Source organism: Fonsecaea monophora (genome assembly GCF_001642475.1).
Source record: "Fonsecaea monophora strain CBS 269.37 chromosome Unknown Scaff115, whole genome shotgun sequence".
Classification (NCBI taxonomy): domain Eukaryota; kingdom Fungi; phylum Ascomycota; class Eurotiomycetes; order Chaetothyriales; family Herpotrichiellaceae; genus Fonsecaea; species Fonsecaea monophora.
In genome coordinates this window covers 79,076-100,684 of record NW_019174046.1, presented here as the reverse complement: position 1 = coordinate 100,684, position 21,609 = coordinate 79,076, and the positions used below count along the sequence as shown (strand labels likewise).

General features: G+C 52.0%; 9 protein-coding genes across 9 annotated transcripts; 3 read left to right on the top strand and 6 right to left on the bottom strand.

Moving 5' to 3' along the window:
* Positions 1-1,274: 1,274 nt before the first annotated feature.
* AYO21_10292 (hypothetical protein) lies at positions 1,275-3,726 on the bottom strand (the record flags this gene model as incomplete). Its single annotated transcript, XM_022660214.1, has 7 exons — positions 1,275-1,923; positions 1,999-2,124; positions 2,185-2,343; positions 2,415-2,544; positions 2,602-3,326; positions 3,392-3,474; positions 3,550-3,726. 7 exons carry the CDS (start codon positions 3,724-3,726, stop codon positions 1,275-1,277), a joined length of 2,049 nt encoding a protein of 682 aa, XP_022507505.1.
* A 693-nt stretch (positions 3,727-4,419) lies between these two features.
* AYO21_10291 (E3 ubiquitin-protein ligase synoviolin) lies at positions 4,420-6,084 on the bottom strand (the record flags this gene model as incomplete). Its single annotated transcript, XM_022660213.1, has 1 exon — positions 4,420-6,084. The coding sequence occupies one exon, from the start codon at positions 6,082-6,084 to the stop codon at positions 4,420-4,422; it is 1,665 nt and encodes a 554-aa protein (XP_022507504.1).
* Positions 6,085-6,834: 750 nt separating this feature from the next.
* On the top strand, positions 6,835-7,560 carry AYO21_10290 (hypothetical protein; the record flags this gene model as incomplete). Its single annotated transcript, XM_022660212.1, has 1 exon — positions 6,835-7,560. One exon carries the CDS (start codon positions 6,835-6,837, stop codon positions 7,558-7,560), a length of 726 nt encoding a protein of 241 aa, XP_022507503.1.
* A 312-nt stretch (positions 7,561-7,872) lies between these two features.
* Positions 7,873-8,463, bottom strand: AYO21_10289 (hypothetical protein; the record flags this gene model as incomplete). The annotated part of the gene is made up of 1 exon (XM_022660211.1): positions 7,873-8,463. The coding sequence occupies one exon, from the start codon at positions 8,461-8,463 to the stop codon at positions 7,873-7,875; it is 591 nt and encodes a 196-aa protein (XP_022507502.1).
* Positions 8,464-9,658: 1,195 nt separating this feature from the next.
* On the bottom strand, positions 9,659-10,290 carry AYO21_10288 (hypothetical protein; the record flags this gene model as incomplete). Its single annotated transcript, XM_022660210.1, has 2 exons — positions 9,659-9,716; positions 9,827-10,290. 2 exons carry the CDS (start codon positions 10,288-10,290, stop codon positions 9,659-9,661), a joined length of 522 nt encoding a protein of 173 aa, XP_022507501.1.
* A 647-nt stretch (positions 10,291-10,937) lies between these two features.
* Positions 10,938-15,902, bottom strand: AYO21_10287 (hypothetical protein; the record flags this gene model as incomplete). The annotated part of the gene is made up of 3 exons (XM_022660209.1): positions 10,938-11,751; positions 11,856-12,265; positions 12,780-15,902. The coding sequence occupies 3 exons, from the start codon at positions 15,900-15,902 to the stop codon at positions 10,938-10,940; spliced, it is 4,347 nt and encodes a 1,448-aa protein (XP_022507500.1).
* A 378-nt stretch (positions 15,903-16,280) lies between these two features.
* On the top strand, positions 16,281-17,255 carry AYO21_10286 (hypothetical protein; the record flags this gene model as incomplete). The annotated part of the gene is made up of 1 exon (XM_022660208.1): positions 16,281-17,255. The coding sequence occupies one exon, from the start codon at positions 16,281-16,283 to the stop codon at positions 17,253-17,255; it is 975 nt and encodes a 324-aa protein (XP_022507499.1).
* An 859-nt stretch (positions 17,256-18,114) lies between these two features.
* AYO21_10285 (hypothetical protein) lies at positions 18,115-18,489 on the top strand (the record flags this gene model as incomplete). Its single annotated transcript, XM_022660207.1, has 1 exon — positions 18,115-18,489. One exon carries the CDS (start codon positions 18,115-18,117, stop codon positions 18,487-18,489), a length of 375 nt encoding a protein of 124 aa, XP_022507498.1.
* A 1,106-nt stretch (positions 18,490-19,595) lies between these two features.
* On the bottom strand, positions 19,596-21,072 carry AYO21_10284 (hypothetical protein; the record flags this gene model as incomplete). The annotated part of the gene is made up of 2 exons (XM_022660206.1): positions 19,596-20,445; positions 20,501-21,072. 2 exons carry the CDS (start codon positions 21,070-21,072, stop codon positions 19,596-19,598), a joined length of 1,422 nt encoding a protein of 473 aa, XP_022507497.1.
* Positions 21,073-21,609: the final 537 nt, after the last annotated feature.

Below are 21,609 nucleotides of genomic sequence, written 5' to 3'. Positions count from 1 at the left end.
TCGTGCGGAGTCGGCGTGGTGATTGTGGTGCGTGTGGTCGGTATGGGGACGGGGCCCTCCGGGGTGTACCCTGTGTGGGTCGTCTGCTGCGTCGGATGTGTTGAAGAGACTGCAATATAACTGTACATTGACGTCCATGGTATCTTTGAAATCCTTCTCCGTGTGCTCGAGGAACGGTTTGTCACGAATGATACCCGCAGCGGCGATGCTGTAACCAGAATCAATCAATCAATCAATCAGTCTCAATCAGCCTTTTACACCTTTCTCCCCTTCCACCTCCTCCCCACCCCACACTCACAGCGGGGGAATGGCTCATCTCTTTCGTGACCTGACCTGACCAGACCAGAAAACCAAACATGGAAAAAACTCAAAAACTCAGAGAAAAGCAGGGGGAGCGAGACCAACCATCCATCCACGCTCCCAAAATCGCGCTGGATCCGATCCACCGTCTCCTTCAGACCCTGGTAATCGACCACGTCGGCCTGGTAGTACTGATACCGGCCGCCCAAGGGGGTCAACTTGGCCAGGTTCTCCGACACCCAGGGCCCGTCGTTGATGTCGACGACGGCGATGTTGGCGCCCACCTGCGCCAGCGCGTGGGCAAAGTTGAAGCCCAGCCCGCGCGAGCCGCCCGTGACGACGATGTTTTTGCCCTTGAGCAGGAACTTGGACAGGAGGGGGATCGAGGATTCGGGGATTTCCGTGGGAGGCATTGTGTGGACTGGTGTAAACCCGAGAAGATCGTTGCGGGGAGAAAGGGCGCGGCCAAGTTCAGAAAAAAAAGGGGGGGTATGCGTGTGTGTATAGTTTCTTCTCTCGCGGTGTCGCTTCGCCGAGGGGCTGGTAAACAAATTACTTGTGGGTAGGTATCTAGGTAGGTAAGTAGGTATATTCTAGCACAAGTCTCTCTCGCCCGAGGTCTAAAATCATTCCAGCCAGGCGCTGGGCCCAGCCATATAATATGCAAGAGGGAACAGGACGGTACAAATAAGAACTCGGGGAATGATCACCGTGGCACCTCTGCCCTCCCACTAATGGATACCTTGGGTACCTAGGTACCTACATACTATTAGTACGATGGCAATACGAATGTACCGAGTTGCGGAGTGAAAGCGACATACATAATAGCTTCGTGGGAATAACGAACAAGGATAACTAAGGGATATATATATACATATGTTACATACATTACCTAGTGCTCTCGAGATCAAACACTCTGGCCAGCCCCCCCAAAGGGTGAAAAAACACCTCTGTTGTCTTCTGTTTGGTAAATCCTACAGCGATTCTAGACTGTACATGATATCAAATTGCGAGGATATCGGGAGCAACTCGTCAATGTACAAGGGACTATACGCCGACAGAGTCGGCAACGGCAGGCCCGTGTTGTTGTTGTCGTCGTCGTTTGTCGACGACAGGGGAGACTGGAAAGACGCCCCGGCCTCGTGCAACACGTTGAACAAGCCACTGACAGGATTCCTGGCGGCGATCTCGTTGGCGTTTGCCTGTTGTTGGAAATCGACGTACTCGCTCTCAAAATGGCACAGTCGCATGACGAGCTGGATGATGCGGCGCACCCGCCGTGCCACAATGTACGTCTTCTCCAGCTCGCCCAGGGTGCGCACGCACGTCTTGAGGGCCGAGAATTGAAAGGCCGCATCGGCGGCTGAGCGTTTCTCGGCGATGTCGGCGATCAAGATGGTCGACGCCGTGGCGATGACGTGTAACGCGACGCCGCTCAGCGTCGACGCGTCCGCGTACACGTTGCGATAGTCCTGCAGCGCTGTGGCGATGTTTTTCGCACTGTCGATGCAGATCTGGCGGGACCGGTGGCGCTGGGCGTCGACGTCGTCTATTTCTGACACCCGCACACCAAAGTTGGCCGTCGGGCGGTGCAGGTGGATCTTGCACGAGTAGTATTGCATGCTGTCACCAAGTGTCAGTCGTCAGCAGTCTGTCCCATGTCGGGGAGAAAAAGGAATTTGTCTCAGTGTGCCTTACTGAAGCAGCAGGACCGACGCATGCGCTTCTTCGCAGTACTGCAACTCCGGGTCGAGATTTTGGTACCAGTCTTGAAGCTGCTCATCGAGGGCGTGCAGCGTCTCCTTGTCGCACTGTTCTTCGTTCCTAAACGGTCCCGTCAGTACGTGGATGTGTCATTGCTGGATTGAGATTGACTCGGCTTACAGGGCATCGCATATTCTCCCAACCGTCAGGAGAAGAGTCACCCAGGCAAAGGCAATCCGCTTCTCCCACGAAGCATCATGAAGAATCAGAGAATTGTATCGGAGTTCAGCATCTTCGCATTTCAGACACGATGGGCGGCCGAGGTAGAGTGCCCAAAGTCTTTGATAAGAGAGTGTCAGGTCGATTGAGAGACGGAATCGTCACAGACTAGTGTAGAGACGGTGGCTCACCTATCAAAGACCAGACAACCCCAATAGGTGATCTGCCGTACCTTCATGTCCCTCGGTGACAGGTTGGTGGATGCAAGCTGGTCTCCAGTTCTGTGAAGGCCCAGATCGATCGCAAGTCGACACGCATCTCCTGTTGCGGTAGTGGTTAATAGTTGGTACAGGCACCATTATCGCAAACTTAACTCACCCGTCAACAACCAGCCTTTGGTGTCCTTGCTCAAAGAACAATGAACGACAGAGAGGAGGAGTAGGGCTTGAATGGTTGTGATCTGCGGTCGTTTGAGCTCTTGGTCCACGAGCCTGGCCGCCATCGCCACGAGGAACGGTTCCTTGTCGTCCATGTCGTCGGACGAGGGGATCACCATCGCTCGCACCGACGGGCGATCCGATATCCGCGCGGCACTGGCGTAGACGCAGTACAGCAGTGCCTTACTGACATACTTGGTCTGTCTCGACTTCATCCCATCGAGGAACACTTCGCGATCAAACACCTGGAGCACCGTGTGCTGGTACTTCCAGTAATTCTCCAACAGATGCGCCTGGGTCTCTGGGTCGATTGGATCATCGGGACTGACATCGGCCGTCACATTCCTCTGACACCATGGCCCGAGTAACGACGATGACACGCTTTCGGTCAGATGCAAACTGGAGGTCGGGCCAAAGAATTTATATTGACCTTCCTCGTCGCTGTTGAGTTTCCACTGGCGTCCACAGAGGCGTGAAATCAGGTTATCTTCCTCCTGGGGTGGGATTGGCGCCGATGGAGCTGAATACGCCAAAGGAGAGCGTGGACTCGGCACTTGATGTCGATTCGGGGTGATGGAGTTTTGCGTCGCTCTGGCTGCTTCGAGAGCTGATTCGAGCTCAGCGATCCGCTGATATAGTTCCCGGATGTGATTCTTGGACGTCGGACTGAGAAAGGGGGGGTGACTTGGTACACAACATCAAAGAGCCGATGGGCGCTGATAGATACTCACCATTTCCGTTTGTCTTCGCTGGGCCAGACACAGGGGATATTGAGCCTGTTGCACTTTTTGCAGCCCCCGAGGTCCATCACGCACTTGGTTTGATATCGATCAGATTCAACACCGAGGAACTGGGAAATCCTGCACCACAAGGGCAATAAAACACACACCTTGACTTTCTTCAGCCTGCAGTGGTTGCACGCCAGAGGAGTAACAGACTTGTGTTTCTTCGCCACTCGACCCGACACGGAAGAGCCGCCAATTCTCCTCGGGCTCCCTGAGCGGGAGTCTTGCTGTGAAGCCATATCCAATGTCACAGGCGACGCTGAGTAGCTGGTCACATCCATCTTGATGGCTGCCATCGGCAACACAACCGAAGAGGTAGATTGAGCACAAAGGGATGGAGACTGCGATACACACCCAAGCACAAGTATACTTTTAACCAGGCTCAACGACAAATGCGACCAAAAAGAAATCCCCCCAGAAGTTATGGAGAGCGATAGAGAGAGAGAGAGAGAAAGAGAGAGAAAAAAAAGAAGAGAATCTCCAGGTGTCTGGCCGAGGGCGTCCCCCACACCTTCTCCCTTTCTCCAGGTTTTGCTATCCAGTTAATAGTACCAGTAAATGTAGACAGATCTAGGAGCTTCAATAGGTCAATCCCCCCATTCGTCAGCCGGAGGTAATTGTCCGACATCAGCCTGCGTGGCCAACGGCACAGCTTGTCAGACAGCCTTGTGGATTCCTTTACTACCTCGGGGATGCTCGGGTAAATGATGCATCTATGGGGATCTTGGAGATTTCAATCTTGATCCAATCTTCAAGATGGTGTAGCTAGAGAGAGTTTGATCAAGGTCGTGAATTGTGACCATAACTTTTGGACAAAGTTAGCCTATAATGAATGCTTTATTGATAAACACAGCCAAAGACACGACTTGGTCTAATTGTATCTATATGTTGCCTAGACCCAAATCCTTCGCAAGACGGAACATACCCAATGCCTACCTTATCAAACTGCCCCCTGCCCCGGCCCGCTTGGTTCCTCATTCACTGGACATGGCTAACCACAGAGTAGACCGCCTGGGCTGATCCAATTTTGCCAGAGCAAGGTTTGTCACGACGGCGGCCCACCATTGCGCCGAAATCTCGAGACCTTCCTGGGCACTATTCAAGCCGCGGATTCGTCCAAGTATAGTCTGCATATCTGCTTTCTCTGGTGAGCCTTCTTGAATGAGTACATTCATCTCAACGACATGCCCCTCCAAAAACTGCTTACTGGCAGTGAAGTCCGTGTCAGCCGAATCAAGAAGGCCGTAGACCAAAGCTTTACTTTTTCCAAGAGTTTGTTGGTATTTGTCATTCGGGGTGAAAGGGTGTGGAAGTATATCGTGTGCATCCGATGTCCACTGAGTCGTGGGGGGGTGAAAGTCGCCGTCGTCGTTAGGGGCATAAATCCGAAGCCGCTTGCTGTGCCATTCGAAATCTTCCAGCCTGATTGGCAGACTGGCGAGTCTTTCATTGCGGATCTCAGTAAACAAGTTCTCCAGGTCCTCGAAACTCTGCACTGATGCGAGGAGACGAGGCCTGCGCCTGTCTAAAACCTTCACGACAGTAGCGCACTTGCTCAGCAGTAGTTCGTGGAATGCTGCTGCGAAAAATTCATCTGCCAGGGTTGTCAATGCTTCTGGCGCACCTCTACTCAATCTCATGTGATTGAGCACGAAGCACCATCCAGGGACACTGTCTTGTTCTGGAAAGTCCCATAGGGCATTTCTTGATGTCACGCACCCACTAATATGCATCTCTTGGTAGAATGCCCCGATCAGCTTAGCTAATGGGTATACTTGGGGAAAAGGGTCAAGGAATTCTCGATAGGTGAAGTCCTCGAAGGAATACCGGCGAATGAGTGGACGAGCCTCTTGGTCCAGGAGCCGGAAATGCATGAATCGTCTCATGATCTGGAGGCGTGGCCGAAACCTGACTGGTTCGGACGGCCCTTCGGGATAGACATCAACCTTGGACAAGTCTGTAAACAAATAGTCCATCACATTAGACCAGCTGAAGCATTTGACGCTGACGTCGTGCTCAGCTTTGCCCTGGAATGTGGGGGAACCGGCGTGTACAGTAGTTCCAACAGATGAGCGGGATTCACCCGCTGGTTGATTGCTTTGTTGACTGTTGTTCAATCCTCTGATCTCTTGTTCAGCCACCCAGTAGTCATGTGCTGCCTCAATGACCTCCTCGTCTAGTTCGAGACCCCAGCGCCTTCTGACGTAGTTTGCGAGACTCGCTGAGCCCCAAGCATGATTACGGACAATTTCAGAGTAGATCCCAGACGGGATCATGTGTCCAGAGACATACCCATGACGGGGGTCTTGTGATGTCGCCGGAATGCAAGTCTCGCCACTAGGGAGGGGCTCGTCGGTAACATCGAAATTTTTCTTGAGAAGAGCTTCAACGCTCTCTCTGTCAATTTCCCGGCCAAACTCTTCCGTCATGTGGCACGAAATGCAGTCGTACGAGTGTCCATTTATTAATAAGAAGACGATCCTCTTGGCCATGCTGACGCTGAGTATTTCATTGGTTCCGAGACGAACGCGCGGCCATCTGGTATCGTGCCATACTTCGTCTTGAATTCTTTTCTCTTGGTCGAAATACCCTTTCGTGGCCTCGCCGACACGGTGGATTGCTGGACATAATGCTGTCATTGTAGTTTGAAAAAGAAAAGGATTCTGATATTTGTCCTTTGCGTTGTGTGTGTGGTACTTACTGGGTAAAAGTTGGATGACTTGTCCTAGGTAAGAGGATACGGTGCCAGGTATCAGTTATATATACTATACCACAACTTGGAGCCGGGCTCTCGACTTTGTTTCTATTTTGTCCCGAGGAATACAAAGGAGATAGAAGCTGCCATTGAGAGTCATAAAGGGTCAAAGACAGGTTCTTCATTGTCCCTCGTGGCCACTGACAATCACCATGTACGTCCGTCGATTGTTCTGCTCGAGCGCTAGCAGTTGAAGTGCTATTTGGGTAACGGCACAACAAGGGCGAGCCCGCTTTGAACAGATCGACATTGTGAAAAGGAGCTTAGTATAGATTTGACAGCCTGGCAGTGCCCCAGTGGACAAGGCCAGCTGGCACAATGGAAAACGTAGCGCGTTGGTCTTCGGCATGAACAACGGTCCGCGTTATTGACGAAATTGAAGGGAAAAACTGCCATTGGCGGCTGGTCGTGGAGTCCAATGGTCAAAATGTCGCGGTTCGTGCCGATGAATCGGCATCAGAGCAAAGCTCAGACTGAACCAGTTTCGATATAGATTGTTCGACAGAAGAGACACCTTGTAAATAGCTGCTTCTTACAATTCTGTACAAAAGTCATCTCCTCCAACAGTATTCACTGAAGGCCAAAAGGCTTCCAAGTGTAACAACGCACAGGACGCAGAGGAGAAGTGGGCAGCATGGCCGTCACGGCAAACGGAACTATCAGTGACGCACAAACCAAAGTTGAAACCGACGTTCATGGTCAGGTCTTTGACCCTGAAGAAATAGCTTACGTCCCAACCACTGGAGTCCGCAAACTATTCGAAACGCCCCTTGTCCTGGCAACGTCCGAGACCGTCAAAGGATATGGGGAAATCGTCGATGTGCCCGAAAAGCATCGCATTGAGATCGTGCGTTGGCCGGCTCAAGGATGGCGGCCGGTGGATGCGAATTCAGGAGACCAGGGAGGTCTAACTGAAGGACTCTTTGAGTTCTGGTGGAAAGGTGACACGCTCTATGCGCGCAATAATGCTGTTGGGGATAGCTATCTTTTTGCCTGGAGCCAGTATCCTGAAGAGGCTGCGACCACCGGTCCAGCGCGACCTCGTGAACGGGCGATGATCTGGCGAGCGAACTACCACCCAGACGGCGGCCAGTTATTTTTCCCAATTGATGGCCAGAGTTTCGTGGTCCCCCTTGCTCTGCCAGGCGACGATGTAACGCCGGACAAGTTTGTCGCGTTTCGCTGTGACGGAGGCGCGGGACTATACATCCACCCAAACATTTGGCACGGCGCTGTTGTGCCGCTCGAGGACAATGCCCGATTCATCGATCGGCAAGGCCGTGTACACGCCCGCGTGTCTGTGGACTTCGCGAAGGAGTTTGGAGGATATCTGTCTGTGCCATTACGGTCTGCCGAGTAGTGGCTCGGTTTGCTTTCATGTCGGGACACTGCGACAATAGAGTGATTGGGATGTGGCTGGCACGCAGCATCACGCCTCCGTCTTCTCTCGCCTCTCGTGGAATAGTTCGCTAGGAGGCTTCATGTGTCATTGTGGCAACGCGAATTGAGAACTTTGACGGGCATCTCCTCGGGATGCTGTCTCAAGCACTGGTAGCTAGTAGGCGTCACATCATCACTGTGTCCTGCGACACTGGGACATGTGGCAAGGCTGGAATGACGAGGCTCAGGCTCAGGGGTGTAACACAGACCCAGCATCGTGGCACCGGAAGCATCAAGCCAGAGACGCCTTGTGAATGAGAGTGAGTCGTTTAGCAAAGGCAATCTCGGCCTCAACGTCGTGGTGTTTCTGGAGCACGTATTCGATTTGCTGTTCGATCGCACTTGTGGTCTTTCGTCGTTCATCTGGAGCCATTTTCTTATCCTTCAAGTCTTCCATGCGTTGTGAAAGAATGAGCACTTCATTGAGAACTTTCTTTTCTTTCAGCTTTGCCGTCTCTAGTTTCTCCTCAGCCGCTTGAAGTTCCCGCCGCGCTTCCATCCGAGTGGCTCGGTAGTCACTTATTCTCCGGGGCTTCTTGAACACAACGCTCAGTCTCCCTGATGGCCTGGGTGGCCCGGTTATTAGGCGCTGGTTCTCCACGACACTATCCACGACCTCTGTAATAATCCTCCGCGCTTTGGTGCCTGTGTGGCGTACAAGGACTTGGACAATCTCTTCCTCTCGCTTGCCATCCTCTAAAAGACCTAGAATACGCCAGTATGCTGGAAGGGGGACTTCATGAGTAGCAACTCGGATGGTCGGCACATCATCGAAATTGGGACAAGGCGCTGCCACGAGCCAAAAGTCAGAGTCTGTAGACATGGAAAGAGACAATGGAGCTGATGGAGACTTGAACTTACAACTGACGGGAAAGGGAGGCAGTTCTAGAGGCTGGAAACCTCGCCGGGGACTGTGAGCGAGCATGGTCAGTATTCATTGTCATCGACCTCTTTGTGTGCGTGGCGAGACGGCCAGTGCTGAACACAGCTCAAATGGTTCCTTGCAGAGGACCAAGCCAAGGTGAGTGTCAAACTCGAACAAAGAGGCAAGGGACGCCATGGGTTTTAAGGTTGGTCAAATCGCTTTATCAAGCAGTTGTCAAAGACCAGAGAGGAATCGTGAGTGGTCATGACATGGGGTGATGTGCCCAGCCAGGAATTGGGGAATCCAATCCAGGAATCCCGCCTTGGTCGGACATGACGCGTAGTCAAGGGCATGCCGGTAGCTAAGTGCAGTTGTCGTCGACGGCGAATGCGGTAACTCCCTCTGCGGAATTCTCCCTCAGAGGGTTGAAGATGTTAAAACGTGGAGAACGGATCTCAGTGATGCTATATTCATTGAGAGTGTGTCCCACATGCGGCGGAAAATCCTCCAGGGCCGCTTGGGAGCGACTAGTGGGGACTAATTGGGGGTTCAACCTAGTCGCCTAAACAAGATCTTGGTGACAACGCGGGATGGGTGGCTAGGCACCTAGACACCCACGGTTCCACCGTGAGCGGCCAGCCAAGCCAGTGCCCCCACACCTCTACCCGCCATATTATCCGACGAAGCTCTACATAGGTGTCATAAGTATAGCGCAGGACGGCGAATTCCCCTTCCTTGTCCGTTTCCCGTCCCGCTTCATCACCTCTCGTCCAACTCTTTTATATGCCTCTTGATCGGACTTGCGGACGACTGATCAGGCAAGCTGCAGCGCAAGCTGACCTGCGAGCTTCCACTCCTCGCGAAAATTCTGAAGGATTGAGATCGGACCTGCCAGAATAGAATGACGAGTCGCGTTGCGGGAACTAGTTTGACGATCGAACTTTCTGCTCGTGGCTTTCTCCCAATCCTGGTCAAGAGTGTCGCTGAGAATCCCACCGTTGAGATGGAAGTAGCATGAATGGTATGATGGTTGAACATTGAGTTGAGATGCTCGATATTTGACCATGCCGCGTTCAACCTATGGTTCAACACCCTCCAAAGACCAGAACGTTTTCCAATCATCCAGTCTCACCCGCTGCTGTTCCAACATCTTTCACATAGCCACCCTCCTGACGGCATTACCAGCTTTGATGAACAAGGTGATGGTTGCCCTGGAAAAAAGTCATCATCTCCAGCACAACACAAATCAAACTGACCCTCTCCCACATGCATGATAGATCGGAGGAAGGGGGACGCCAGGAAACGAGAAAAAAAGACTCACGCAACGCTTCCATAAAACCAGATCCCTCTGAGCCTCCCATCGACACCACGGATATAAGCGAGGTTGTACACCGCGCGGCTGGAGAGATACCACATGCTCAGCGTGTTGACCCAGCCAACGTCAACGCCTGCGCCATTCGCCGCCACGACGCCAGCTGCAAACCAGCCCAGATTCTCGAAGCCATTAAGAGATGCCGCCTCGGCGCGGAAGATGCGGTCCTTGGTCTCTTGGGACAAGTGCGGGTGCGACTGGAGCGTAGTGAGGAAGGTTCGGGGCGACGCGGTATTGAACTTTGGGGCCTCGGACCCAGAAGGCTGGTCGTGAGTGTTGTAGCGTACGACGGCGTAGACGTGCGGAGAGAAGCTCAGTAGCCAGGCAAGGGGCACCGTGTAGTAGGAAACATTTGCCTGAGGCACGAGGAAGGAGAATGGAAAGCCCGACACCAGAGTCGTTGCGTTTGACATGTCGACGGAAACGACAGATGATCTGTAGAAATTCTCGAGGCCGACAATGAGGGTACAAGCAATATCCACGTCCTTCGAGGAGGGCTTTTCTTCAAGCCTCCCTTTTCAGAAACGTGTCCACAAACTATGCTCGTTCCTGAGTCTTGGTATGAGTCGTTGCATCATACATTTCAGGCGGCGCCGTCTGAAACTGCGCCGAATGCGAATACGCAATACGATGCCCCAAGCCATGACCCCATTCACGGACGTCTTAGTCACGTGTGACATTGCCAGCTGAGCCACATACTTCCTTCATTCTTCTACATACCAACCTACACATGGGAAGCAGGAGTAAAGCATTGGTAATAGGCCGGGGATAGCTGCAGGTAAAAGGCAACAGAAGAAACGAGAAGAATGACAACATCTATTTTATTGGTTGGGGACGAGAAGGCTTAAAGCCGCTGAAGCATTTCGATTTCGATGCAGATAAGCAGACAGACAGACGATGATTCTCATTCTATAGCATACCGCCTTCCAACAAGGTTATCATGTTGTCAATGTGAGACAACTAGTCATTTCGGCCTTTTCTTTCTCATGGGAAGCTCCGCTCCGCAGCCTTCCTCATTTGGCTACAAGTATGTTTAAACCTACCTACCTAGCTAGGAATACTACGCATGCTCCGCTGCGACCAAGACGCCCTCCCTCCACCACCAGACCATAGTGACCGTCGCGGCAGGGCCCACGAGCAAACAACCCAGCAGCATCGCCAGGAACGCCGTGGCGAGATTGACATCTCTCGTCAGCCCTAGGCGTTTCAAGTCCCAGATTGCCAGGTACGCCCAGACCAGGGAAGCCGCAAAGATGATCCAGTAGTCTGCTTGGAAGATGGCATGCATGCCCTGGACCAACGAGAGTTGTTTTGGGTCCGACTCCGCCGTCGTCGACGAGGATGATGTCGATGATGACGGAGGCAAAAACATGTGTTGGAAGGAATGCTCTGGGTCCGAGGATACGAGGCACGTGACAGCGACGGCGACGTGCGACAATGCAGCGACGGCGAACGAGACCAGGTAGACCCGATTGAGATATTTGACGTCGTCGTGCCCGGAAGCGTGGTCTGGTTTCGGCTGAGTGGCTTGGTGGGCTTGAGCGTTTGAAGGCTGAGAGGCGGCGTGGCGGCCTGAATAAAATGTCGGCAACAGCCAGAGCAGGGCGTTGACGTACCAGGGACATGGCTGCCAGAAAGCCACCATGGTCTGGGTCGTCCACAGGTTGTGCGCCGTCGAGTAAGGCAGGAACATCAGGACCGTGGGGATCAGATATCCAATTATCACCGCAGGAGGCAGTGCTTTAGCATATGGCAATGGGACACGTCGTAACTTGGCCCAGTATTGATTTGAGGATGTGTCGTAAAGGTATGCCAGGTAGTAGATCGGGATGATGATGGCGCCCCCAACCGTTTGGTAGAATAGCGCATAAATACTGGTACTGTGGTTTTCATCTCTGTTAGTTATTGTGGGTTCAACTTCAACCCAGCACCAGAAAAATGAATGGTTGGAGAAAAGGCAGAAGAAAGGAAAACTCACAATCTCGTCAGAGCAAGCCCGTTCCTCTCCCTGCAACTCTCGATCGCCCAGATGGCTACAATAGGGAAGAAAGAGAACAGGAAATACATCATGAACATGAGGAACCCCCTGTCCCATCCGGCCGCGCCATTCATAAAAGCCGCCACCAGTAACGAGAGACCTTTGTCCAGAGGTGCGATCCCGGTGTACATGGTGCGTAGTTCCAACGAGTGTTCCGTGAACTGGCTGTTTGTGGTGATATATTCCATTTTGTCGGTCACACCCGACATGATGGTTGCTATACGGAGCATGTACACGGCAAGGAGAGAAAGGGCCACAAAGACGATGGCGAAGAAGTATCCCACTCCATTCCTGGCCGATGCGGCATTCATTGAGATTCTGGTGCGGGTGGCCATCATTATAGACGCGTTCTGAGATGCTGTCAAGAGTGTAGGTCAAGATCGAAGTGCTGGATGATTAGTCCTGGTCTTTGGTGGTGGAGAAAGTTTTTTATATGCTGGAGCTTGTTGCGCCGTTCCGAATTGGGCTGAAGCAGAGCCAAGGCGATACACGTGACATAAGATGGCAGGCCTGACGCTGTCAACGAGATGAGCGACTCAACGGCTGTTTTCTGATGCTGGTGGAGCGGAAAGAGACGCCAGTCTCGACCTGGTCCCCACTCATCTGGTCCTGCAAGTAGAACATCTTGCCAGCAGCATATAGCCTTCTGGTGCAAGATGAGGCTTAGATGGTTGTGTTGGTATAAGAGTCTTGGCTTCCTCCATGACCTCTCTCATAACCACGGTTGTTGGGTGAGTGTCAGCAGTGTATACCTCACTCATTGCAGAGACACGGACAGTCCGGAACCGGACACACACGATGCCTTTCGAACCACATTCGTGCATGTGCAGCGTGACACCCATGAGAACACTTCAGACACATCACCGTGAATCGAGACATGGCGCTATCCCATTTCCGCGCGGCCTCTACCTTCTTCATCTCGCCATCAGGCCCTTGCCCGTGGCCTGAACCTTCTGGCGCTGCCACCATAATGTCGGGAACTGAATCCACTGTCTTGCTGGGTGCCGGGGAAGTAGGGACGGTCGTCTTTGTCGACGACTCACTCGTTGAAACCTTGGAGTTCACTGGGACCGAGTTTTTCTGTCGAGGCGAGCTGCCCTTGATGTTTGGTCCCAGGGTGGTGTCAGGTCCCAATGTTGTCTGCACACTCCCCGCAATGCTGGAACTGAGATCAAGACTGGCCTTGCCGGCATCATGCTTCGATGGTAATTGCGATCCGGACCACGGCAGATAGGATCCATCAGGCTCTCCAAGCCAGAGGTCGCAAACACCACAACGTGGCAAATGTCGTTCGCACTTGGGACACACTATACCAACAGCTGCAGCCTTCTCCTTGGTCAGCGGGTGCCGAGCTGTATCCATAACCTTGTGGCCGGACACACTTTCGCCATCAGCACCCGCCAAATGTGCAATGCTCTGTGCGCAAAAGCCGCAGACGAGACGTACTTGCTGTTTTGCTGGGGGTATCAGTGGTCTTCCCCCCTCATCTCTAGCGGCATTATGGCAGGCTATATCGAACCGCACTCGGTCAAACTTCAGATTCCAACTGTTCATCATGTGCCTGTAAGCATCTTTCCAGCCATCGAACTTACGAAGCACTGTCTCGTCATCCAAGTATCGTGGAATGGTCGAGCAAAGTGCCAATACCGCCGTTTGTAAATCACCAAAGCGCTGAACGTAGCCGCTCATGAGGTCGAAAGCGGCCTGCGTTGCTGTGCCTGTCAGCACAACACCTTCAATGTCTCCTGCAGCCAATGCTTCCTTGGTGGTATCAGAGATGTACTTTGTCAGTCTCGAATCGTCGTAGTGTCGCAAAGCAATGCAAACGCGGTATTTGAGAGGAAGGGATTCTTCGGCAACTACATTTGACCAATCCCCAGTTTTGACATATGCTAGGATCGCTCGCGCATAGGGATCCGTCAACTCGTCGGCAAGGGATGAAATCGTGTCAGCCCAATCATCCTGGGCGTCCGACTCTCCCGGACTACTTGCTCCAGTGTCTTCATTTCGGGCTTTCTTGAATGAACCGGCGATTGCCATGGCGAGCATTTTGTGGGACTGATTGGCAGTCTTATCGCGGAGTGCCTTGTACGCCAACTTGCGGTCCACCGCAAATAGAGCTAAGGCTGCCGCCTTTGTATGCTGATTTTTCGTCACCAGCCGTTTGACGATCGACTTGAGCTCGTCAGAGGACCAGGCTAAGCCGGCTGAATAGAGGCAGAGCTGCCTGTTGGCGGTGTATTCGGTTGTCGTTTTGCTGATGCCAGGTATATTCAAACGGTGCACCAGATTCTCAATAGTTTTGCCGAGTTTGTTAGGGCTTTGACCGAGCATTCGATGCTTGGGATCGATGTCTTCCATCCAGAGACCATAAACGCCGATGTAAGAAAGATCGAAATTGTCGTGTGCCATGTTGCCATTTCTCGATATTTTCGCAGCTCGTTCCACCCAAGCCCAGAATGATTGTAGCCAGTGGGAGTCTGAGACAATGGCCTTATTTTTGGAGGGGTTGAGAAGATAGCCTGCTTCGCACCGCAACCGTTGAATTGAGGTCAATGTCACAAGGTCTGGTAATGGCACATCCCTTTCGTAGAAACCTAAGTCGGCGTGCCATGCCTGATCATCAAGACTCGACATTCGTTTAGTTTCCGCAATTGTCCTGTTCTGTCGTGATTGCTTAAAGTTCTGTCTGAGAATGTTCCGGGGCTGAGCCCGACGACGGACTTGGTCGATTGCAGTTCCTGGTTCAGGAGTGGAAGTGGTTAACCGTTCGATAAAATGACTGCCTTTGCATAGATACCCAGCTGAGCAGAGGGGCGACGGGCCTGGAGGAGGGCTGGGGTATATGAGCTTGACCTCGCCACGTCCGTCAAGTGTCAAGATCTTGGATTGCCTCATATTGGTTGTGGCTGTCGTGAAGTCAAAGGACACAATCCTGGATTTCTCGTTCTTGGGAGCAGCGGCACTTGCATATGGCCTCTCGAGGTCTTGAGCTCGCTCGAGAAAGATCTCCTGAGGTGTGCTGGTCTCCCATGAGAGATCCTGGCGTCCGTCATTTTCGACCCTGTAGGTCTGTGAAGAGAAATCTTTGCCCAATTTATAGACTTTCAGATGTCCAGTACTGGAGAGAACGCCCAAGCACCCTCGCTCAGCTTTGGAAAATCTCACGCTCCAAACTGTCCCTGGACTTTCGACGACGCTCTTTAGCTCTAGTGACAGCTCGGGTTGGCGATTCTCACTATGAGACCCTCCGGTGAAGCCCAATTGTGGCGTGTTGAGGCGGGTGATCATTCTCCGGTCCCAAACACAGATCGATGGGTCGTTTGATGGATAGCAAGAAGCAAAGTAGTTCTGATCAAGCCAGTCGATAGCCAGGTTATGGACACACCGGGTAGCAAATTGCAACCCATTTCCGATGGACGGCTCTCGCAAATCATACAATCTGACAAATTGACCTTTGACCCCAGCTACCAAGAGTGAAGGGTCGTCCTGAAAGAACTTCAAACTAGTGATGGGCTCCCCGCTTGCCAGCTTATGAAGGGGTTCTGAATGATTCTTGGAAAAGCCCGTTGATCCTGCTGTAGGTAGCCCCTGGTTGAAATCCCATATATTGAGACAAAAATCAGTCCTCACTTTGTCCAGCCCTGCGGCCAGAAAATTTTGACTGTTGAGGGCCACGGCATTGCACAAGCGCTGACTCCTCACTTGAAAAGACAAGGAGTCCTGCTGACCCTCGGCGATATTCAAAAGAGTGGCCTCTCCTCCCGCTTGACCGACAACAACCAGATCCTCATTGACGGGATGCCAGTCAAAGGCCCGAAATGCTGGGACTTTGGTCGTAGTATGAATGGCTTCATATTCGAAGACTCTTTTGCTCTGTTTTGTGACGTTGCACAATTTGAAGGATCTCCCAACGACATCGACGTACAAAAATCTCTGCGGGTTTGCAGGGAATGAGTTCTGGGAGAAGCGGATGGCGGCTTCCATCTCGTCGTTGTTGACGGCGTAGGCTTCCGCCTTCAAGGCCTATCTACCCATTGTATCAGCTTCAGAAAGAGTCTCGTTTCGATTCGTGGGAATGTTTTAGGTGTTCAGAGTGCATGGTGGTGGTTGTTTGGGTTGCTCTAAAAGGTACGATTCATGTAGTCGAATCACTTGCCTAAAAGGGTTTAGATCGAATTAAAGCCCAGGCACGCGATCCTCAAGGCGGTGAAGAGCGGCAGAACTTTTTGCTGAGGAAATTAATTCACTCTCTGCCACAAACACGATTTTCCCGTTTCAATATAACCTGCAACTCTTGATGATTCGGCACCCTGATACTGAAATGGCGAAGACAAGCTGCTTCTGAGATGCTGAATCTGGATCATGGGGAAACAGCGACCTCCACGCCCGTCGGCTGGGTCTTACTACAGACCAGACCGTGCTCAGTTTGATGCCTTTCGCCCACGACAAGATCGAATCGGTGAGACGCAACGTCGCAGCAACCCCAGACAGACCTCCCCACGACGTCATCCACCCAATCTACCCCCCGTCCGGTCTGCGGTCTCGAAAACAAAACATGAACGATCCACAAATCCCTCAACCAGGATACACTCTCTGCGCCGGTTGTTGACCTCACAACAAGACCTGCCTGGTACCGTGCGACAAGAGAAGGAGCGTGAACTAGCTGCTTTGCTCTTTGACCAAAGAAAAGCACTACTCACCCAGAATGCTCGGAAGAACTTACAACGCTACCATTTTGTCCGCTTCATGGAGCGAAAGAAGGCGGAAAGAGCACTGAAGCAGTTGTTGAGGCAAAGAGACTCTGAACAGAGCCATGAACAAGCTTACAACACCGAACTTAAGAAACTGATTCACATTGCCGAGGTGGACATTAATTACACCAAGTACGCACCGTTGGGAGAGAAGTACATCAGCCTGTTTGTTCAGGAGGGCAAAAAAGAAAGGCAGGATAGACCAAAAATCAATAAGACAGAGATGGCGACATATGACGCAGATCAGCGAAATGAGATCCTCCAACTCGCCGATCAACTGAGCAATGTCGTCCGATCTGCATCCGGTGCTAAACCACCAATGTGGTACGAGGTCGAGAAGCTGATGGACGAAGGGGAGGCCAAATTGGAAGCGCTACGCGATGGCAAGCTGACCACCGACAAGCAACTTCAAAAGGAGCTGGCTGCAATTGGTGGAAAGCAAGAGGCTGAAATGCGCAGGGCACATGGAAACCAACTGCAGGAGATGAAGCCGTCCTGGCTCGATGACGATGGCATCATTGATCCAGCGGATCTGGACAGTGACCAGGATGATGATATGAGTGACGGTGGCTTTTTCGAACGCTGAGTTTGTACCGTCGTACCTGGACCCATGGCTTTCCTTAACATTACGATGTTACGATTCGAGATACCCATAGACCGCGTCGGTCAACGAATGCAGACAGCTTGAATACCATTTCGAGCACTAATGTGGTCTTTCTGGCAGATGTGATAATCGCACCTGGGCTTCAACTTGTCAACCCAGCATGCTTGTGACATGTTCCACAACATTTAGGTCTATGACAACGCATCATGGCCTGTATACCTGGAGTCGACAGGATCGATACCGAGGTAATGGCAATATTGCTGAACGACGAGAGTACTGGTGTTTGGAACCAGTGCTCATGAGCATATGTTGACGACTTCATGAGTGTGTTGGAGCAGCATCTCCTTCCACCCTCACTTGACTGACCACCTCCCTGACTCTTGCTTCCCAAAGACCATCACCCATTTTCCTTCTCGCCCACAGCTTGTCTCGCGGTCTCGAGCCACTCAGCCTGACAATCCCATCCCGCAAGACGGCGGGGACAGGCCTCACTTATATTTCGCAGGATCGTCACATTGTCGACCACTAGCCATCGAGACTTGCTCTTCAAAGCCTGTCATATTTCAAGCTGGTCTTCAGCAGCACGTTAAACCGCCCCACGGGTCAACGGAATCAGGGACTCGTCACTTCAGTTTGTGCTTGGGACGGATTCACCACCGGTCAAGATTCGGTGAGATCCATACTTGACGACCTGGTGATGCACGAGATATGAATCACCATCTGTCACTGTCACTATCACTGCCATTCGAATCGTCACCTTGAGCCTGAAAACCCTTTTGAATTTGTCCTGCGACTTGCTGGAACAATTTCTTGGCTCCACCAATACCAACAGCCGAAAAAGATGTCCCATTCCAAGGAGAGAATTTCTCCGATCAAGAAGGTCAAGGCAGCGCTCGTCCGATCCCCCAAATCGCCCTCGCCCATGTCTGGCAGGATCGACCTTGGGGACAGCAAATGTGCCAGTGCCGCCGCCGGCGAGCTCGATTCCCGGATCGAAGACATCTACTTTGACGACCCAAAGTCGCGAGAGAGCCTGAGCACCAACCCAGGAGACACGGCGAAGCACTTGGCGGAGCGGAAAAGGTGCACCACGGATAACTGGAAGGCCGAGATTGAGCGGCGGATCATCGCCGACTGCAAGATGGTCGACCACGCCTACGGCGACAAAAACCCATTTCGGAACCAGGCTTACGGGCACGGCGACGGTCAGAAATGAGAACAGAGGAGAGACGACGACGGACGAGATCTCACAGCAAGCAAAGCAAATAAATCAGTCGACCTAGAGATATTTGATGCGATGGGGATAACATTGACATTGCTATTGCTCTTCACCTACCGACCCGGATCATGAAGGAGACAACCTACTACGTAGCGTCAAAATCAAGCGTGCCTGGCAAAGACGTCTCACGCAGAAGCTTTCTTCCCCGGAACACGGATGGATGGATGGATTTTTGCTTGCGTCTACACCGTATGTACTAATGCAGTTAGTCAGTGGCTTGCTGGTGATATGGCGAAGCAAGGGAAAAAGTGAAGAAGCCCTCATACGATCCTAATCTCATTGCGTTGCGCTGCGTTGCATTTGCATTTGCATTTCGTCTCATCTCGTCTCATCTCATCTAGTCTTTGGCAGGTGAGCAGAGGAAAGAGCAACGAAGAAGAAAGTATCCAGCAATCCCCCCTTTTCAGCGAACTATCTATCTCCGATGGATTTTTTTCGTTGATGTCCACGCTGTGCCATATGCCATATGCCAAACGCCGTGCCGCATACTCATTCTCTCTTCTTTCCGCTCTGCGTCCCTCCTTCCTTCCTTTCTCTCTCTTTCTCACATTGTCTCCAATCTCGCCCAAATCCAGACAAAAAACCACCAACTTTACAGAGAGGAAGAATGAGTACCACTAGGCATTAAACAAGCGAGTTTTGTTCGTGTCTTTGCTCTGGATCCTGTTCTCTTCCTATGCTTTTCGCCTTCTCATCCCTCTCTGCGGATCAGCCCATCCCCCAAGAGCACAATCCAAAGGACCTCGGAGAATGCCACCGGACGCGATAGAGTCCATAGGTGATAGCCCACCCAGGATTTGGTCCTTGGTCCCCTGTAGCAAAGAGTCTGCCACGTGACCAAGCCAAATATTGCCCAAACATGCGTGTGAAAGACTGTTCGCTCCCCCAGCCGTGCCTGCTCACCTGGCCTTGTCCGGCCCAAGGTAAACTGTCCATAGAGACCTTCATCCCTGTAGGTCCATATCCATTTTACAAGCGCGCAGAATGCTTCAAGTTTTGGCACACAAAGACAGCTTTGGTGCGAAAAGAACCTGGAGAAAGGATTACGACTTCTCATCCCAAGCCGCATCGCTCAGTCTTGAGCTTTTGGAGCAATCCCAGCACCGTAGCCTTCGAAAGGGTGTCAGTTCACTAGTCCGCGAAAAGTCCGGATACCGGGACCTCCTCTCATCATTCGCGTCACCACACTCAATATTCCAATACTCCAGCCATTCTTCCCGTGCCAACACAATGACCTTTTTGCACGCAGTACACCGACGTTGGGGTTGCTTTTGGAGCTGTTGAAGCTGGTTCAACACAGTTTCAGGGGTATTCGGTGGCATGTAGGCGATAAAGTCTATGTCGCCCAAGGGGTCGTATCTGGACAATTGGCGAAGAGCTAGTTCAGTGAGTGTCGGGATCTGGGGGAAGTCTGGTGGCCAATGATTGCTCTTTGCAACGATGTGATAATGGGTCCTGCGAAATGATAGATATGGCCCCGGCCATAGGATTAGCCTGTCAAGAGGCTCGGCGACCGTCGCTCCATCAGCCATGTACCATGGGTTTGGGTTTATCCTCAGCTCTCGCAACTTGTGTTCAGTGGCTAGGTCAAGAATCTCTGTGGGCAGCTCTGACAGCTGATTTCCTGCAATGTTTAGAGACTGGAGATTGATCAACTCCCCTATCGCACTTGGGATATAGGTGAGACCGTTGTTGCGGAGAGATAAGACGCGCAGGTTGTGAAGGGTGAAAATAGGACTTGGCACTTTTGTAAAGGAGTTGTTGCCCAAAAACAGTCGTAATTGGGGTTCAAGGTTAGTGCCAATGTGCAGCATGCCCGGAGTTAGCTCATCTTGTTTGCTGAGTGTCTGGAGTGACGTGATATCGGCGGGTAAAGTCGACAGAGACATGGATCTAACTGTTTATCAGCACCACTGTTTCTTTCGCTCTGCCGACCTGGGCCCCTTACGACAAGTCCACATTCTCTTTTCCATGGTCGAGACACTGCCGGATAATCTTGCAAACCTCTTCGTGCTCCTTAAGAATCTCAACCATAATTCCGGGAGCGAGCTTTCTTCTCAGGTTGTTTGGCTCACTTTGCGCTGGCCAGGACGAGAACGGCTCGGTCTGTTCACTGTTGTCTTTATCTTCTCGCTGGTCTCTCAAAAACTCCTCTTCTATCGTGATCGCATCACTTGAGAGAAGATCGTCACTCTCACTGCCCATGAAGATTCCCGAGTCGAAATTTCTCTTAAATTGGCGTCTTTCCCTCAGACCCTCTCTGGTTCCAGGCTCAGCTGGGTGACAATCCCACCACGACCCCTTGAATGTACGCTTCTTCCTCTTGCCTAAAGCATAGTTTTCGGCGCCAGGTGCTGTCTCATCGCTGGAGAACAGAGCGGGATCGCTAGAGATAGCTGGCTCGTCTTCCCGGTCGGAATGAGTTCGCTTTCGTGAGAGAGGTGGTGCGAGGCGAGAGGGAGCGTGTGGTACTGTTGCCCGAGTGGACCACGAAAGAGGAGGGAGTTCGGGTTCGTCCATTCGTGGAGAATCGCGTTTTCGCAGAGAATGCTCGCAGCACAGTGGGTCGTCCAGCGAGAGACGTCTAGCAGAGCAAGAAGTCTTTTGTGGTACCAAAGAGGATCTTCAAGACAGCTCTGGTGATGACGCAGAAGATGACCGGCAAAGACCGTAGATACAAGCTGCCAGGTTTCGTTGACGTTGGTGGGAAAGACACAAGGGAGTGACCACGTGGAGTTGTTGAAAGACCCAAAGAGCGCGTCAGGGCAAGACGCGTTTTGGGAAGGAACTCACATGTCTTGCTTGAGCTTGATGGAGGGGCCCGAGGTCTCGCTAAAGAGAGCGAACCAATGATAGCGACAAACCTACCTAACTGGGTGTGAGGTGAAAACGCCTGGTCACGTGGTACAAATACTTCATGGCAGGTATCCCAGAGACTACTCGGTACTTGTTTTAACTACTGGACGGAGACTGAAGTCTGCTCGGTAGTTCGCTCGAGACAGAGACAGATCCAGGCTCAGCGACTCGAGCACTTCGGAAAACCTTTGATCCAGCATT